Source organism: Leptonychotes weddellii, chromosome 3, assembly GCF_054177405.1.
Source record: "Leptonychotes weddellii isolate Sample4059 chromosome 3, ASM5417740v2, whole genome shotgun sequence".
Taxonomy (NCBI): Eukaryota; Metazoa; Chordata; class Mammalia; order Carnivora; family Phocidae; genus Leptonychotes; species Leptonychotes weddellii.
In genome coordinates, this window is record NC_138371.1 from 31,901,907 (window position 1) to 31,921,116 (window position 19,210).

At 42.0% G+C, this 19,210-nt stretch overlaps 1 protein-coding gene across 9 annotated transcripts in view; it reads right to left on the bottom strand.

Moving 5' to 3' along the window:
* The window catches only part of SPATS2L (spermatogenesis associated serine rich 2 like), a 162,445-nt gene that overhangs the window by 48,961 nt on the left and 94,274 nt on the right, over window positions 1–19,210 (bottom strand). For 8 of the 9 annotated variants that reach the window (XM_081813901.1, XM_081813900.1, XM_081813897.1 and 5 more), the window contains 3 exons: window positions 8,636–8,744; window positions 5,433–5,482; window positions 2,589–2,838 (listed from right to left, as the gene is read on the bottom strand). In XM_081813901.1, coding sequence (XP_081670027.1) covers window positions 2,589–2,838; window positions 5,433–5,482; window positions 8,636–8,744 — 409 coding nt within the window. Of the gene's footprint in view, window positions 1–2,588; window positions 2,839–5,432; window positions 5,483–8,635; window positions 8,745–12,802; window positions 13,167–19,210 lie in introns of those variants that run through there. The other variant, XM_081813905.1, reaches the window with a different exon arrangement.

Consider the following 19,210-nt stretch of genomic DNA (forward strand, 5'->3'; position numbering starts at 1 on the left):
TAGTGGGTACTTAACTTTCAAGGCAGCTAGCCACTGTGAAGTGAAGCGCTTCAATATTGAATTTGTTCTAACGTCATATACTTGATAGAGTTACCGAAATTGTTTTAGAAAGAAGGTATAAATTATAAGTAAATGAACGAATATACGTGCTAGGCTTTTAGTCTATGATTGATATCAAAACGGCAACTTGAGTAATTAGATTTTGAAAGTAATTCATGTGAATGCAATAACAAGCAAGGTTGGGAATCTGCCACTCGATTATTTAATTTTTTTCTCCTGCCCTTACTATAAATCAAAATATTCTCAAAATTGTAGGCATGGTAAAAATTGAATTTAAAAAATCCTGGGAAATTTAGATTCTAAATGGAAATAAGCTCTTTCTGTTGTTTGTCTGTTTGGTTTTGAGGAAGCACTGTGCACTAGGGGTCATGTGAATTACCGCGCTCACTACCAGTCGAGTTGGTAGGTAATGTGTTTGTGGAAGAAAATCAGTGCTTGGTGAGCAAGCTAAAAACTTACTAGCATGTTGTACAGCATGTGAGTTATTTAACGCTTCCCCACTGGAGCCCTGGTTTGGTACACGTCACCATGAGATGGTCTGTTTGCATTTGTCTCTTCTGCCGGGCTGAGTTCTTCCTAGGCAGGGCCCCTCTTGCTCATTTTTGGCTGATCAGAGGACAGCGCTGCCTCACAGGCTGCAGACTTGCAGTACACGAGGTTGTGGAGTCCGGTCCTTTCTACTTCTTTTTAACCCTCCAAATCCCTTCTACCGCCTCAAGGCTATGGGTCCTTCAATTACCGTGACTCCCATGAACCCTCCCTGGATCACTCATGGATGTAGGACCTCTCTTCCCCAAACTGTAAACTCAGCCTTCTCTTCGAGAATAACAGAAAGTGATTCCTGCAGGGCCTCAACCATACCATATCCTTCTGTGAATTTACTGTGGCTTTAACAGCACAGTGGTTAGCATGTAAGAGGAGCTTAGAGAGTCACTGAGTCGATCAGGGCGGGATTTTATAACTAAAAGAAGGACTGCAGGAATTACTGGGTGGTGTGGTCCTCGCTAGGGGATCTGCCAGGCATTTTGAATTAGGAGGCATTTGTTAAAAATTTGTGTGTGGGGAATGAAGCGGGGGAAATCAGAGGGGTGGACGAACCATGAGAGACGATGGACTCTGAAAAACAAACTGAGGGTTCTAGAGGGGAGAGGGGTGGGAGGATGGGTTGGCCTGGTGGTGGGTATTGAGGAGGGCACGTTCTGCATGGAGCACTGGGTGTTGTGCACGAACAATGAATCATGGAACACTTCATCTAGAACTAATGACGTAATGTATGGGGATTAACATAAGATTAAAAAAAAAAAATTTGTGTGTGGGGTGGAGAGGCCTACACCCATAGTTAGGTGACTTAAAATCACAGGAATCCTGCACAACAAAGAATCGCCCTGTGTCCTGAACTTTCTCAGGTCCTCTTGGATGCTTTACATATAAACACAAAGTATTTTTTGTACAATTCTCCTATGGAGTTCCAGGATTTAATACGGGGTTAATTAAGAAAAGACTGTACTTCATGGTGTTCAGAACTGACCAAAAGCTTTGCATCATTTGGAAAACTGCACAGCCAATGACTCGTGCGGTCACGGTATCTGACTTGACAACCAGCGTCCCTGCATCAGCCTGCATTTGTAGTAGCCGCTTTCAGAGTGATTCTAGGTCTATATACAAACAGGCTTATTTCTTTCTTGCTTCACGCATCAAATATATAAAAAAAAAAACAGTGTCCACAATGTCCTGTTGACCATTGTTTTCTTTGAAGTGCAAAGTGATTCATTTTAAGTGGGTGTGAATATCTGACCATTTTATAAGGTTTTCTAGTTTAGTTGTTCCAGATTTCTTATATTTTTTGCTTTACTGAAATTCTGTTTCTAGATAGACCATATTTTCTCTGATTTTTATTTTAGGATTTGTTATAAAAGTGGAGCATTCGCTTAGATAGTGTTGAGACCACTGTCTAGTACATTCTGGTACAGTTTTCTTATTTTACAGAAAGGAAATGGGACACTAGAGATGAAATGATGCACCCAAGGTCATACAATTTAATTAAAAAGTAGCCTTTTGTAGGTTAAGATATAGCTATAGTACAAATAATTAACATTCCAGATGCTAACACCCTGGAAGATTATGTTCTGTCACATAATACAAAATACCAGGAGTTTAAATAATCTGATCTACCCTTTAATAACATTTGCTGTTACCACTAATTATTCCTCCCTTATCCCAGCAAAGGTGTCTTGAAAGAAAATTTCTTTTAACTGGGATTTCTGTTTCCCTGATGATCCTAACACAGACTAGAACTATGTTCTTTGGACAAAATTATCTTCTTAGTGCAGGGCTATGCTGAGCTTTCTCCTTCTGCCCCGTAACATCCCCCCGACCCTGTTCCTGTGGGAAGATGTTTGAGTCCTTGTCGGAAGGAAGACCTTTCTCTTCCAACAGTATCAGGAGCGGCCGCCACCGTCTCGGTGGGTTCCCTTCTGCCTCCTTCTCTTCTATGTCTTCCTAAGCAACTTTATATAAGAATTACTGACCTGTGACCCCACGGAGTGCCTTCGCAGGTTCCTCGAGTATCGAGATTTTTTTCTCCCGAGGGATAAGGGCCGGCTTTTCGCTGGCAGAATCTGTGGACGAGCTGTCTTTCTCACAGCCGTTCACGTGGCCGTTTGCTATCTGGGGTGGTGGTGGCGGCTGCAAGGGCCCTGCTTCGGGCCTCTCTGCCTTGTCCTTAGCATCTTTGTTGCCTGGATGCTGCTTGGACTTGCTTCTTTTTCTCTTGTTGTTCTAGAATGAGAAACAAATGAGAAGTTAACATTATTCAGCCCGGCCCTTGAGATAGAAGATGAACCTGAGAGATCAAAATAAAGTGTGTTATCTTACTTGTTTTCTGGGGCAAAACACCGACATCTTTATTGACCACTCACAGGTAAGTATCTTTTTTCTCATAGTAAATTGTGTAAACTTTTACCTCATGAACACAGTAAACAAAAGAATTTCCCTTAAAAGGGAAAAACAGCAGGGAATGGCTTAAAAGCTGAAATATTATTTGAGCAAATTGAAGCCCTACATGTAGGAAGGGTAATATATAGTCTTGTGAGAACTGCTTTGAAAGAACTTGAATTCAGATATTGTGCCACTGGAGAAGAGCTCACGTTTCTTAAAGAGGTGGTGGTGGGGGGGGGGGGCGCCGGGGGGAGGCAAGGAGGACTCTAGGGTTCTGATCCTCTGAGGGAGGACAGGAGCTTGAGTAGGAGAGTCAGTACGAGAAAGGCCACAAGGCCTTGCAAAATGAGGAAGTAGAAGGCAGGTCCCAAAGTCGAGGATGGGTCTCTGAGATAGGCACCGATCCACCAGGAGATTCCTGGGGTCGCTGCCTCTGCGCGCGGAGCGCAAGGCAGCCACAGGACACATAATCATCCCCGGGAATACGTCAGCTGGAGGACACTACTGCTACAAAGTCATGCCAAACTGATGTGGGCGCCCCTGGATTTGGACTGTGCAGCTGAAATCCTGGATCTCTCAGCTGCTGGTCAAACAGCATTACCAGGCTTCACTTCATTCACTTGGAAGTAGCACAACCCTGCATTTTAGACCATTAAAATTTTTTTGGACTCCGATGATCACAATTTGGCCAGGGTTTTACTGTACCTCTCCTACAGTGCCCTAGTGGTCAATACATAATAATATATAGGAAATTAAGATGTTCCCAATTATGTTGTATGCTTTCCTTGACTTTGGTTCTGTACCCACAGGGTGCTCTGTGTAGTTAACATTCAGGATGGTGCAGGCCTGACCCAACAGCCCAGACCCTGTCCCGCCCACGGCAGCAGGGAGTTCCCGCTGAACATCAGCCTGGCTTTGTTCTCCAACACGTTTGAAAAGAAAAAAACAGTAAAAGGAAACTGTTTTCTCTTAATTCTCCTCCCAACTCCCTTTCTTCCCCTTTGAAACCACAATCACTCCCCGGAGGAGTGCTCCTTGAGCTGAGAGAAGCCATTCACAGGGCAAAGGGAAGGGCTGACGGCCCAGATTCCCACACAGGCTCTGTGTCTGCTGGGCTGGGGAGACCATTTTCTCAATGAACCTCTAAGATGGGGACTCAGTAGCGAGTTGGGTCCACAGCTGCTGTCTGATCCTTTACTCACATCAGAGAAACTTGATAACCAAACCACACATCTGAAATTTTTCCACGGACGTGTAAATATTGCCTTTCCATCACCTGCGAATCATCTTCATCTGGCACAGATGTCAGGGAAGCCACGAGTTGAGCTAATAAGCAGAGATTGTCAAAGAGGGTGACTCACAACGGTAAAAAAAAAAAAAAAAAAAAATCTGGTAATTCTTCCTATTCCCATGAAATTCGGGTGCGAAAGAAAGAGGACGGGTAATTTCAGTCATCTCAGGATTTTATGAAAGTGATGCTGCTTTCTGTTTGCTTAAAACCTGTTTGGCAGGCCTGTGATCTTCCTTCGGTGGGGAAGGCGGGACTGGCCTATCATATTGTGGGATGCCCAGAACACAAGGCCCGGCTGGGAAATAATGGGGATGGGTGGAGCAGTTACTTTGAAAGGAGAATCAGACTTTTTGTTACAGTCATCGAACAGGTTGCAGGCGGCGAACAAAGGTGGTGCCCCTTGTTGGAGCTAGTGCGCTCTACAGATGCTCACAAGATCAGGCAGGCACAGGCTAGACACAGAAGGCCACAGGGTTCACAGGCACACCTCACGTGCGCCCAGAAGCCCAACTCCTTGTGACTGGCCAAGAAAGCAAAATGATTCGAATCGGGCAGAGTCAAATCTCCTTCTCTCTGTTCTCAAAGAGCGGTTTGCCAGGATTGTCAAGAAGGAAAAACAGGTCCCTGACTTACTATGACTTTAAGGTATTTTCTTTTCTTCTTCCTTTGTTAAAGATCGAATGTAGAACTCAGCAAAAAAAAAAAAAAAAAAAAAAAAATGTATCTCAGGGCAGCCTTGGACAGATTCTTTCAATTGGAAGAACATGCGAAAATATATTTAGAGCTTTTCAAGTATCTCTAAAACACTCCCTAATTTTTTCCTTTGTGCTACAGAATATGTTCAGGCAAGTTAATGTCTTGAATCCTTTGAATTCCCCGGCTGGGCTCCCCTTAATACTTGAAAAAAGAAAAACTCAGGGACTTCTAAGGCACACCTGGTGGTTCAAAACAGTCGAACAGAAAACAAGGGCATTAGTAGTAAGGCTGGCTGGTAACTGAAGAGAGCCTTGAATTTGCAAGCCCTCCGTGTATACATATCAACATATATGGAAGAGGCATAAAATTGGCAACCTTGTTTAAATGGTAACAATCATGAAGGTTTTGATTGGAGATGTTATTAATTTACAATCGATATTCATCTTACCTTCTTTTTCCCCGTCATATTCCATTCTTTTAGAACTTGGACTGCACTGCCTAGACAAAGACAAAGAATCTTCAACACGTATTCATGTAATAAAACACCACACAGAATTTATCGCTGCCTTTCCATCCTGGCAGCGATTTTTTTTTTTTTTGCTTTTTCATTTGTTTTGATACATCCTACCTTAATAAAAATGCCAGTTTCATTTTTTATTTCCAGATTTTCATTTAATTCACTGCACGATCTTGGTTTTATCAAAGTATTAAAGCCCCACTACATGAAGCTTACCTTTTTATCACTATGTTGTCTTACAGAAAATGAAATATATCTTGAGAATGTTCTGTTAGCTGCGTTGGCATAGGTGGAATTAAAATTGTTCTGTTTGATATATGAATCAAAATACCTGTAATCTTCCAGACCAAACATGGGATTTTGAATATTATTAACCAAGTGAATCAAAGCTTTCTGTGTGCCCATTCCTGCTCTTTCCCTGCCTTCCACTCACTATATTCACAGCTTGCAACGTGATAAGGACGAGAGATTATCTGATGTTGGTTTTGCTGTCACCTCACAAAGGGATGGGATGGGCTCTTCGGAAGGAAGGCTTCCACTAGGAAACAAAAAAAAGTTCGTCGAATGACAAGTTGATCCCAGGTTTTCTCAATGCTGTTCACATACGTATGTGGCCATGCACAGGCTCAGAGAGGAAAAGCCTAATCTGATTAAGCTGTAAAATATTTTAAAAGACATGTTTACCGCTGATCAGCTACGGTAACTGTCTCCATGTGATCTAACAAAGTTCTCCGTTCATTCCAACTGGGTGGGTCATCATTTCAACAGTAAGTTATTGGTAATGAGTACATGGGTTGTTTTCATACAAATAAGTACTTCTAAAAGAGTAGCTCTTAAATGTATTCTTTTAACAATTTTAAGCCTTCTCATACAATCTCATTATACTAATAGTTCTCTACAATGAGTGTGTTGGCTAAACGAAGATAAACTTCAGGCTGGTCTTTATAACAAATTTCAAATTAGCAGGGTCCCAATTATTGAGTCCACTGTCACTGTTAGATAAGGAGAAGGCCATATTGCTTTGACTAATGTTTAGACAGGCTAATTATTCCTATCTATTCAAAGTTTCCAATTCAATGCCCCTCTTAGGCTTTCTGAATTACATGTACTTGAAATAATAAGACTGCACTTAAAAGTAAGTTATAATTCAGACTTTTTATTAACTGAGCTGGTCTCTCTCTCATTTGCCCAGAGAATTAATGTTTCACCGTATTTTCCTTTTGAAGAACTTTAAGAAGTCACTTTTATTAGGCTCCTTGGTTAGTCAATCCAGGCTAATAATCATTAGGGTAGTTCTTACTTACAGCCAAACTTCAGTTTTCCAAATAAAATTAAATTTTAAGGCAGTGTCAAGTACTGTTCTTTTTAATCAGAGAAAGGTGAGTTGCTTACTGCTTTAAGTGCGATATTCAATTATTCCTCTAATTTGCATATTTTGACATAAATTCTGTTTGCAATTTGGACAATGAGCTTTTAGAGAGTAATTCTGAAGGAGAAATATTCATGTTCACAGTGAATTTTGAAACTGTTATTACTAAATTTTAATTATACTGAAACTGCTCGGAGCTTTTGAAGCCACTCAGAAATAGTGCTTTTAATATGCCTCATAAGTGATTCCTAACAAATATTTTTGAATCTCAGTGGTTTTTAAACAAGTTTTCCAATTGGTCCCCAACCAAAGTGATACGTTTCTCAGCAATCAGTGAGTTATTCTAACGAGATCTCAACACTGACAAGGTGACAATTTCAAGGACAAGCAAGGTACGTTACTTAAATACAGATGGATTTGATGACAGTCTTTCAGTTCCTGGGCATCTGTGCATTTCATCAGGGTCACTTTGAAATAAAACTTTCATGATGGGGAATGTGGGGGCTTCAAACCAAGTGAGGGTGGGGAGGAATGGGGATAACTTTTTTCCTTTCCTAAAGCTTTTTTCCACGCAAGTGACGTTGGCAAGTGAATCTTGAGAGTTTATCTGAGCCAGGATGTGCAGATTTCCAAAAATTTTTTCTTGAGACAAATTGCACCAAATGCTGCAAATCAGATTAATATCAGATTCTCTACTATTGTTTCTCACAACTCAAAATTCTGTATCTGCTAGTACATGAGGCAGAAAAAAACAGGAAAGTTACTCATTATGGGTCTGCCTTCAGGTCTATTTTGAATGGCAATCATTTTTAAATTCAATTAGAACCCTAAACCTTGATTGTAGATATCAGAATGTGAGAGTATTGCCTGGTTTCAGGACCTTGCCTGAAATGCAATTATACTTGCAGAACCTTGGGAAAATTATTCTATTCCTAGGAAAATAAGTAAATCACACCATCCCTAACAAAGTATGAACAGGATATAACTGAGAAATGGGCTGACAGGTCTCCCCTGACCTTATTTATCAGATTATGTTTAGCTGGTCCATATTTATGACAGAGAAACTAATACCAGGGAGGAAGACATATGGTAACTAAGGACAAGTATGAGATCTTTGTTCATAAATGGAACTTGTTCAAATAGGAGAGGAGAGGAGAATTTCCCCATAATTTACAGAAAATGTAAGTTTATAAGATAAACATATTCCTGACACTTTAGATTCTATAACATCACTGGCAATGGGTTGTCTGAAGAAAATTCTTCTTTTAGACAGCAAAAAGGTTCTAGAGGTAGATAAGATGAATTGATATTCTGATTAATTAGGCAATCTCAAAATAAAAAACTAAGGATATTAAAGAATAAACCAATCCTCTCAGACTGTGTAAGCATCGAGTTCAAGGATGGCGGTCAATGAGGCCACGTAGAACTATGCGGGCTGAAGAGTTGAGGAGGCCTTCCAAATCAGGAAGCACATTACCCTCCATGAATAAGGACACCATCAAGTAAAGGGGTGGACAATGGAATTAGTATCATTACAACAGGTATCTTTTGGAAACTAGCTACAATCTTTTTTTTTTTTTTAATGAGGGAAAAAGAAATCCTAAATTCTGCACTTATTGAGTACATAGATGTGTTTTTAAAGTGTAGCATATTTTTTGAGAATTAAATTATTAGGAACTAATTGATACTCAATGCATTCGAGGAAAAAAATACAGAAGATATAGAATCGTTAGTTCTAACAGGTTTGGGGGTCCTGTAGACTTACCATCCACGAAGGCTTGCACTGCTTTATCGACATTAAAATCAAACTGTTGTAGCACCAGGACGATTTCATTATTGCTTTTGTTGGGAACAACTGATCGAACTGCATAGATCTATGAAGAAAAAGAAAAGAAAAAGAAAGGTAAACACTTTAACTATTGTTCATCCGTGAAACTCTCACTGGATAGAACTATAACTCTTAGAAAGGCCTTGAAAAGCCAACTAATCTCTCTTCTTGCCCTTAAGCAGACTCAGGCATTTCAGAGCAGTAAAAATTCATCCTAGTAATCACCTCGATACCCTTTTTATTTATGTGCACATTTCACAAAGAGCTCCTTGTGGGGAGTGTAGTAGTGAGTATGAAAAGCCAACTCTGGTCTTGCGATCTGCCCCCCCCAGCCCACCTCCCCAGACTACAGATGCAGACAAGATGTGTTTGCAGTGAAGACACAGATCGCTTTCTGTCTCAGGCTCTCCTGTCCACGGGCTCAGGGGCTGTCTGTGCAAAACTCACAGAAACAGCCTCATGCCTCAGCCTCTCTCATCTGCACAGTGGAAGCAGTCATCAAGGCTCACACAAGTGTGTTGTAAAACTCCAGTAATGTTTACAGGGAAGTAAAAATGTGGGGCATTGTACTTTCGAAATGGCAATCTTAGCACATTTCTGAAAACCAAACATTTAAAACAGTGTAAAAGTAAATACATATATGAGGGTTAAGGATTTCAATAGGTTAAGGTGATAATAAAATTTTAATGACCTATATGTATTTCTTAAACGAATTTAGCACATATTCGTTACTAATAAAATTGGTTGACCTCTATCCCACAGAACTTGGAATTACTACAGGATGCTCTACTTATTTGAGCAAAACTTAGCTCACCCAGCTTTCTATTGTGAGGATTCCTGTAGTTGATACAGGATAGATTCTAGAGTCTGCATGGTGCAATGGTAAGTGGTATCTAAAATGATGATCACAAAAGTGCTGCACAATCTTTACATGTTTTCATCAATGGTTCAATTATGGCTAATTGAATTTTAGAGTTACATACAGTTTACTGTAATCAAATTCATGGACTACGGATTATATGGGTATGATATGTGTAACGTGACTCTATTGACCAGAACATTTAGTTAAGCAGTATGGCCTGTTTTCTAATTATGTCAGAACATAGGCAGCCTATTTCATATAGATCTGTATACAAGATCTATTTAGATAATTATGAGCAAACAGCACAAGCTATGAGTACCTAACTTATAGAGGTTTGACACTATTGATCAGAAAGCTGCTTTTGAAATTTGACATTCATAAATGCTAAACATGTGGGTTTTACCAAGGACTCTAATACACAATATGTATTTGTATGTATGTGACTCAAGATTCCTTTAATTTTTTTTCTATTCTCACCTTTTATGGTTCTTAGCTTTTTAGCTTACACATTAAAAAAATTAACTTCTTCAGATACAAGTTCTTTCTCACTTTTTCTCCTTTCCCTCTTTAAAAATCCAATCAGTGAATATTTTTTTGCATGCCTACTGTGTGACAAGGCACCAAACTTCCTGGAACTTATAGACTAAAGAGGAATGTACACATTGATCAAATGATCACACAAATACATACATACTTATACATTGTGATGAATGCCATACAATTGTATAACAGGGAGGGGCGCCTGGGTGGCTCAGTTGGTTAAGCGACTGCCTTCAGCTCAGGTCATGATCCTGGAGTCCTGGGATCGAGTCCCGCATCGGGCTCCCTGCTCGGCAGGGAGTCTGCTTCTCCCTCTGACCCTCACCCTCTCATGCTCTCTTTCTCTCTCTCAAATAAATAAAATCTTTAAAAAAAAAACACCAACAATTGTATAACAGGGAGACGTGACATTACATACGTATGCTAACATCTGGAAGACAAGTGAGAAGAGATGGGTAGGAGGTAAGGGGAAAAGCATTTTAGGTAGAGGGAACAGCATGACTGAGGAGTGAGGCCTAGATGAGGAAGGAGTAGCTGGAGGGGAGGATGGAGGGAGGCAGCGGCTGAGGCTTTTATAAAACAAGATGAGGCCAGTCGTGGGCATGGCCTACATCATGCAGGGCCTACAAGGCCATGCAAAGGATTTAGGTCTTGTGGGCATCCCTTGACCATCCTTTCTTTTGTTAAGTTGTCCTTTCTTACTCATTCATCGGGTTAGAAAAATAGCTTTCTCACTCTATCTCTATTATTGTGTAAGTTAAGGTATACAGTGCATTGATTTGATAATTTATAGACTGAGAAATGATTAGCACCACAGCATTAGCTAATACCACTATTCCATCACATAATCACCATTTCAGTTTTGTGGTGAGGACATTTAAGATCTACTCTCAACAACTTTCAAGCATGTTATACAGCATTATTAGCTATAATCACCATGTTGTACATTAGATCCGCACAACTTATTCTCATATAACTGGAAGTTTGTACTCTTTGACCAATATCTCCACATTTCTCTCTCTCTTTTTTAAAGAGAAGCCGAGAGAAAAACAAGAACAAAAACACCTTCATCCAGCCCAGGAAAGTCATTAACAGTGTGTGTCCAACAACAGATACAATTGGCCTAGTAGTTACTAGTCCACTGGAGTTATGTATAAACATTACATGTTACCCTTCTAATGTAGTTCTTTTATTTATTTTTTATTTTTTAAAAAGACTTATTTATTTGGCAGAGGGACAGAGAGTCTTAAGCAGGCTCCACAATGAGTGTGGGGCCTGACATGGGTGGGGCTCAGTCTCAGGACCCTGAGATCATGACCTGAGCTGAAGCCAAGAGTCTGATGCTTAACCGACTGAGCCACCCAGGCACCCCTGTAGTTCTTTTAAATAAAATTCTAGCATTTCAAGGTTGGTTAGTATTATATAAAATTTCTTAATAATTATCATTATTACTATATCAGCGATACCCTTCTATATAATGCAATGATTAGTTATTAATTACATTAACTGCATTATAATTACATTAGACCAAAGTTTTCAATCTACCTGCACAATTGTGTGATCAGTAAGGACCCAGAATTATGGAATAAACTTAAAATAACTGTTGTCCCTGCCTCCAGTCTCTCCTCTGCAAAACATATTTTATTATATTAAGGTAAAATATAATATACAAACCACAGCTTATGGAGACACTGCCTTTGTAGACATTTATACAACTCCTGCCTATTCCTCTTTAAAAGGAAAAAAAAAAAACAATCACGGTCAGATATAGAAAACATCTATCCTTGTCATTTTATATATCCTAGCTCTAAACATATCCTAAGAAAATTGCCAATAACTGAGTTCTGATATCAAATCTAACTATGAATATTGCATACAATTCTCAGAGGAAGATACTTAAGACAGGAACGTCCCGTTTTAAAGAAATCAGAAAAAAGAAAAGAAAAAAAGAATTTCTGCCTACCCCTAGATATTCCACAGTGATGCTGAATTCTAGTGAATTTCTGGGCCAAGCTCTGTGTTCGCTTTAATCACAGGGCTTGGCTAATGTGAAGAGAGTAGTATTGTTTTCCCACCTTCCTATTTATAAATTCACTACATCTGTTTTCCAATGAAAACGTCTTTGAGAAAGATGGAGAAATCCGGTGTGCCCGTGTGTGCCCATAAAAATACAGGAACCTCACGGTGTCAATCTTCGCGATGCAGGAGAGTTAGAAGGGGTCCACGCATTTAAATCTAAAAAAGACCTCATTTATGAAGTAGCTTTAAAAATAAGGAGTGGATGACACAGGCGGGGTGAGAGCGAGGTTGTCCTGAAAGGCCACCTCGTCTGCGTTTGGAACTGAAGCTCCTGGAGGCGCGGATCAATCAATGCGTGACTAATGGTGGTTTGCATACCGGGATCTCATAAGATTCACGCCCGCAGTGAGTGTTTTGCAGAGACTGTTCTGGCGCGGCCGCAGACAGGCAGCCTCTGCTTCACCGCCACAGCCCAAGCTGGTGAGCCTGCGGCTGCAGCTTCCCCCCCCCGCCCCGCCCCGCCCCCGAAGCCCCCTGTTGGAAGCCGCACCGACTGCGTCCCCCCGGGGCTCTGCCGCCGCCGGCAGCGCGGTCCGGGAGGGGCGGGCCAGGCGGCGGCGCAGGCTGTCCGGTGACGAGCGGGACCCCGAGCTCGGCCGCGGTTCGTTTAGCAACTGCTTTACCTTTCTCGAATCACTGTTCCCTCGTTGTGCTTCTACTAATTTAAATCTGCTTTGGCAAATTCAGTTTGCAATTGGGAAATCTGCCTTTTGCACCTGAAAAGCTGTTTTGATTTCACCTTCAGCGTTTCAGTCTCGTGCCTTCCGCTCTCTGGGGCTTTCTATCTGGCTCGGCAGGCTCGGCCCCGTTCTGCCTCAGGCCCGCCCTGCTGGCGGTCCGCCGGCTGCAGGCGGCGGGGCCGGGTGGCTTTCACAGACGCTGTTTGGTTTCAGTTTCCCACATTAACCTGCCTCCCCGAGACTTGAGTTGTCTGGTTTAAGAGCTGTTACCGGATTTCCTCGTCCACAGTGTGCATTTTGTGAGCCTGTCTGTGATGACTCCTTACAAATTCTTCTTGGCTTACTGATGAGTCACTTAGACTATGTCTGAGTTTCAAAAATGGTGCTCTGACCAAGCTTTCCAATCCACCTACACAGCTGTGTGATCAGTAAAGACCCAGTATTCTCCAATAAACATGAAATAACTGCTCCCTCGGCTTCCAGCGTCTCCCCTGCAAATTCATTGCTAGGCTACTGCCAGACTGCACTTCCTAAAGTATAATCACCGCCATTTCACTCCCTTTCTTAAGAAGAAAGCTACAGCTCTACGACCTAGCCTTCAACCTGCCCTTCCAAACGACCCCGCCCCCCGCCCGCTCTGCCCAGTATTAGCTCCCCACCCCCGCCTCTGTGAGCTTTGCCCTTGACATGGGAGGTATCTGCTTGTCCAAATCGTAGAGTCCAGCTGAAACGCCACGGGTTCCATGAAGTCCTTCTCTGCTAGCCCTGCCAGAAGTCATCTCGCCTCCTTTCAATTCCCACAGCCTTTATCAGGAGGTCTCTTTACACATGGCACCTTCTACTCTATCCTAAGTGTGTATGTGCTGTGGTTACTAGATGGTAAGCGACATGAGGGCAAGAGTCCTCCTCTCAGACCTTCCTGCATAATCAGCATGCCCGCCCCACCTGACTAATATCCGTGTACGGAGTAGGTACTTAACTTAGTTGTTGAGTGAGAGAATGCCAACATGTAGCTATATCCAGCTGCTGTTTTGAGTCGAAGGAAGATCCTGCCAGCAGGTTCGGGCCCTCCCATCACTCTGCATTTACCGTCCACAATAACAGGGGGGCCAGGGGGTGGGTCAGCTGACTCTGGTATGACCTCAACATTATATGGGTAGGGAGAATATGCATCTGTCCTCTAAATTTCAATAACAGAGATGGGAAGGATATTTAGGAGACTCGGTAGTTTTACTTTCTTTTAGGTACTCATAGTATTTTGTGAAATTTTAAAAATATAAAATAGCATAGTAACTGCCTATCATTCCAAAGGCCAGCCCAGCAGACAGATATTGCTTGAGTCCCCACTAAGGCACAGGCCCTGAGGACACAGAAGGGAACCGGATACAGTTCCTGCCCCAAGAGGGACAGGAGTGTAGCAGTGGGGCCAGAACCCTTGTACCTGAAAGTGTATGGTAAGCCTGTGCTGTCTTTATGAACAAGGTGCGTGGTACTACAGAGAAAGGAGACGTAACGTTTGCCCAAGGAGGGGAGAATACAGAGGAGACAGCCAAATGTCTCAGAAGGAGCTTTGGAATTAAACAGACCTGTGGTCTAGTCTTGGTCCTGCTACATGCTTGCTCTAGGACCTAGGAGGAACTGTTTAAATTGTTAAAACTTGGTTTTGTAGCTGTAAAATGAGGAAACTACCTGCTAGAGTCTCAGTAAAAATGAACAGAGATGATGCATGTCAAGTGTTTGATACAGAATTTGGCATATATTAGCAGCTCAATAAATTTTAAAAAGTGTTGGCACATTTACATTGGGCCACGAAGAAGAAGGGTCCCTCCGGCATGTCTTTGAAGTGGCTAGGGTGATGGCCAAAACTTACTTGGATACCCCTCTTCTTAAGAAACGTCCTGCACAGCCTCACTGAACGGTCAGTGGACCCAGGGCTCTTCTCAATCTGTCCCTCTCCCGCAAGCTGATGTACCATAAGGAAGCCCATCTCTATGGTAACTAACAACATGTGCTTTCTCCACCCCCACCCCTTGCTCCTTCTTTCATTATTTATTCACTAAATGCCTTCTAAGATCAGGCACTGTACTAGTGGCTGGATACAGGAGCAACAAAACAGATACGGTCACAACAAACCTATACAGGAAAAGACATGTGAATGTGTAAATTTGAAATGTATATAATTGCAACTCATGCTAAGTGAGTGATATGAAGGAAGCAATCAGGATGTAGTAACAATGATCACAGGGGTCAGGAAGTGGCCTGGCAGAAAAGACAATGTGGGCTAATCAGATTGTCAGCCTGGGGCATCTGGACTATTTGACACACTGCGAGAGAACAGAGTGGAGGTGAAGAGGGGCTCTTTCTGGAGCTGCCTCACTTCCTGCCTTCCCTGCTTCTTTAACGTTTCTTGAAGTCTCATGAGACCCTACCAGACCATTCTAATAACCTCTCTTGTATTTGCACTAGTTTGAGAGGGTTTCACTCTCTATAATAAGGAGCAAGTGCTTAGATGCTACACTAGCAGCTAGGGCTGAAAATAAAAATAATAAAGCCAAATAATTGATTCAATTGGCAAAGGGGAGAAATGGACAATTTTACAGATAAATCCAGTTAGAATGTGAAGGACAGAGCGGAGAAGGCCCATGAGCCTTGTTCACATACCTCTTCCTGCACTCAAGTTGGCATAATTACTCATGTGACTCTTTGTCCCATTGGAATATGAGCTCCTGAGTGAGAGAGACCATAGTTTTATATTTATGGGGGCCTAGAACAATGGGTGGCATTCAGTAGATGATTCATAAATGTTTGCTGAATTGGCAAATGAACAACTGAATGAACTGAAGGAAGTAGGGAGTCTAGTAAGATGGCCCCTGAAATATTCCAGTTTTATTTATCCGTTTTTTCCCCAGTGCATTTCTGAAATTCAGCGTAAAGTATCGCAGTATTAAAAAGTATTCAAGCCCAAAATGGATGGAGCCCCTCCTAGGTACCAGGCACTGTATATGGCTGGTCCTAGCCTTGAGGAGCTTGGAATCTTGCAGCTTAATCTTATCCCCTACAATAAGGACAGCAATCGAACAGCCAGCAACCTCCTTTTCACATCAGTGGGAACCAGAGTTATTTATGGGTTTGCCATTCCTGCAACTTTGAAAGGAATTTTATAATCAGCTTTGGTCACATTTCTCAAATGCTGAGCCGTTCAGAGATGCCTTAAAAACAGCTCATCGGTGTACGTTTTGCTTCACTTGCTGGACCAGTAATACTATCTACACACTAATGAAGGCACTTCTCTTATGAATCTTTTTGAGGAAGAAGATACTCTTTGTAGACCAGTACCTCTGCATCACGGATAATTCTATAATTTAATTGCCTTTTCTAACATCTACTTTCTGCCAGCAAAAAAATATGCACGAGGTGTTGTCAGGTTCTACTTGGCTGACTTTTTGGGAATTAACACCAGGGGTACAAATCAAAATTAACTTTTTTTTTTGGCAGGAAACCAGGATTAGAAGGAATAATGAAGATTTGAAAGTGGAAAAAAATGCAATTTTCATAGACTCATGAGACGTTTAAAGTAGAGAAGATCTTAGAGATAGGCTAGTTGTGGCTTCTCAAACTTTAAAGTACATTCAAAGCACCTAGGAATCTGATCAGAATGCAGAATCTGATTCAGATGCTTGGGGCAGAGCCCCAAATTCTGCATTTCTAATAAGCTCCTGGGTGATGTAGATGCTGCTTGTCCAAGGATGTGGTAGGCATAATAGTGGCCCCCCAAGACATACATGTCTCAGTCCCCTGGAATCTTTGAATATGTTAGGTTACATGACAAATTAAGGTTGCACAGAATTAAGGTTGTTAGTCAGATGACTTTGAAATGGGGAAATTATCCTGGATTATCTCAGTGGTCCCAATACAGTCACAGGGTCCTTGTGAGTGGAAGGAGGAGGAAGACAGTCAATGTCAGAGTGATGCAATGTGAAAAAGACCTGACAGGCCATTGCTAGTCTGAAGATGAAAGGGGCCATGACCAAAGAGTGCAGGCAGCTTCTAGAAGCTGGAAAAAGCAAGAGAACAAATTTTGCACCTAGAGCCTCCAGAGAGGAACACAGGCCTTGCTGACATCTTGATTTTAGCCCAATGATAACCATTTGGACTTCTGATTTCCAGAAATGTAAGATAATCAATTCGTGTTATTTAAAGCTACTAAATTTATGGTGATTTGCTACAGCAAAGGGAAACTAATACAACGGAGCACAATTTGAGGAGCAAAGGTCTACCCCTTTCTTCTTCCTAATATGGGGATGTCTTTCCCTTGCTTGCCAACTAATGTCTTTAAAAAAAACAATGCACCTTTCAGGGGCATCTGGGTGGCTCAGCTGATTAAACGTCTGCTCAGGTCATGATCTCGGGGCCTGAGATCGAGGCCCAGGCCCGTGTTGGGCTCCCTGCTTAGCGGGGAGAGTCTGCTTCTCCTTCTCCCTCTGCCCCCACCTCCCACCCCATGTGCTCTCTCTCTCTCTCTCTCTCAAATAGATAAAATCTTTTAAAAAAAATACAAATTCCAAAGAGCAGCATTCCCCACCATACACACATATTTTGAGGGAATTCTAACTGTTCATTCAAGCCAGATTTTGTGACGTAAAGTGACATGAATCTGACACAATCTTTGCCCCAGGAACTGGCAAAACGGAGGGAAAATAAGACAAAGTCATAAGTAACAACTAAACAAGAGTCATTCTGACAACAAAATCCTCTCTGATTCACATGTTCTCTATGCTTCCTTTCACTACCCCTCTCAGGTTCCCTTTGCCTTTCACCTGGACTCTGGAAAAGGCCTTCTGATGGAATTTTCTGGCTCAGTTTTTACCTCTCTGTAAAAGGTAAAACTTTACCTGCGCAATTAATCTCCCCAAAATGGTTGAGCACGTTTATCTGATTGAGGGCAGGAGCCGGCAATGAGAAAGAATTTGAGCAGAGGAAAGACAGGAGATGAATTATGAAACAAAGTCCCAGAGGAAATGAAAGAAAATGGTATCCAAATCCATGTGGAAAAGCAAGCTTTGGAAAAGAGTGGAGTTTCTTCTCTCTCATTCTTGGAGTTCTGAGAAAGGAAGACATAATGCAAATTTGAGATTGTGAAGAGAAAATGTAAGGAAACTATTTCCTGAGTGAGAGTTTTAGTGCTTGCTTCGGGCCTTAAAAAGTGGGAACAGGCTTAGAGCTGCCTTATGGGGAGGTGAGAGAAGTGGCCTTTATAAATGGAAGAATGAAGAGCAGGAGTGAGGGTCTACGAACGCTGGACAGCACAGATTTGTCATGATTTTCCCTAGCACTTCTCTGGAAGCCAGGAGCAGAGAAAAGGAATGATTCAAGGTTACAAACTCTAAGGAACACAGTGGTACATCTTAGGGCTCAGGAGATGGGGACTGAGAATCATAAATGTAGCTGATCGAGGCATCTGTGGTCTAAGAAGGGGGATGATGGACTGAGAGTAGGGAGAGACTGAGGGCTGAGGGATCCTGTCAAGAACACAGAGCAGATGTCAAAGAGAGGGAGAGGCTGAGAGAGGCCGATGATAAGAAGGATGTGGCCAGAGAAGGGATGTTAGATACTGCCAGTCCTTGGTCCTAGTCTTTTAAAGTGTAAACATAATCATTTTCCTCAAGACCAGCCCTTCACTTTTCTCAAGGAACCAAAGTGTTCCCCAGAATGCCATCTTTTATGGAGTAAATGTATGCTCTTCAGCACTTTTTTTTTTTTTATCAGCGGTGCTTCCCAAGCTTTTACCACCCTGGTCAAGCTCAAGTGTATCTGAAATGTGGTTCTAAATGAAGCACACTGTACCAGGAATGGCTGGATCAGGGCAGAGGACTGTAGGACCACACCTGTCCTCGTTGGGCTCCATTTACCCATTAAAGGAATCTAAGATGGAGTTAGCACTTCTAGGAGGCACATCAACTACTGGCTGAAATGGGAGCTTACTTTGCTACTAACACACCCTGGATCGTTTCGGCAACAAGCATCCCCCGTCCTATACTTGTGTAGCAGCTAGAGTGCAGGGGTAGGATTTTGCATTCGTCTTTGTTAAATTTCTTTTTATTTTTTTTTTTAAAGATTTTATTTATGGGCGCCTGGGTGGCTCAGTTGGTTAAGCGACTGCCTTCGGCTCAGGTCATGATCCTGGAGTCCCGGGATCGAGTCCCACATCGGGCTCCCTGCTCAGCGGGGAGTCTGCTTCTCCCTCTGACCCTCCTCCCTCTCATGTTCTCTGTCTCTCATTCTCTCTCACGCAAATAAATAAGATATTAAAAAAAAATTAAAAAAAAAAGATTTTATTTATTTATTTGAGAG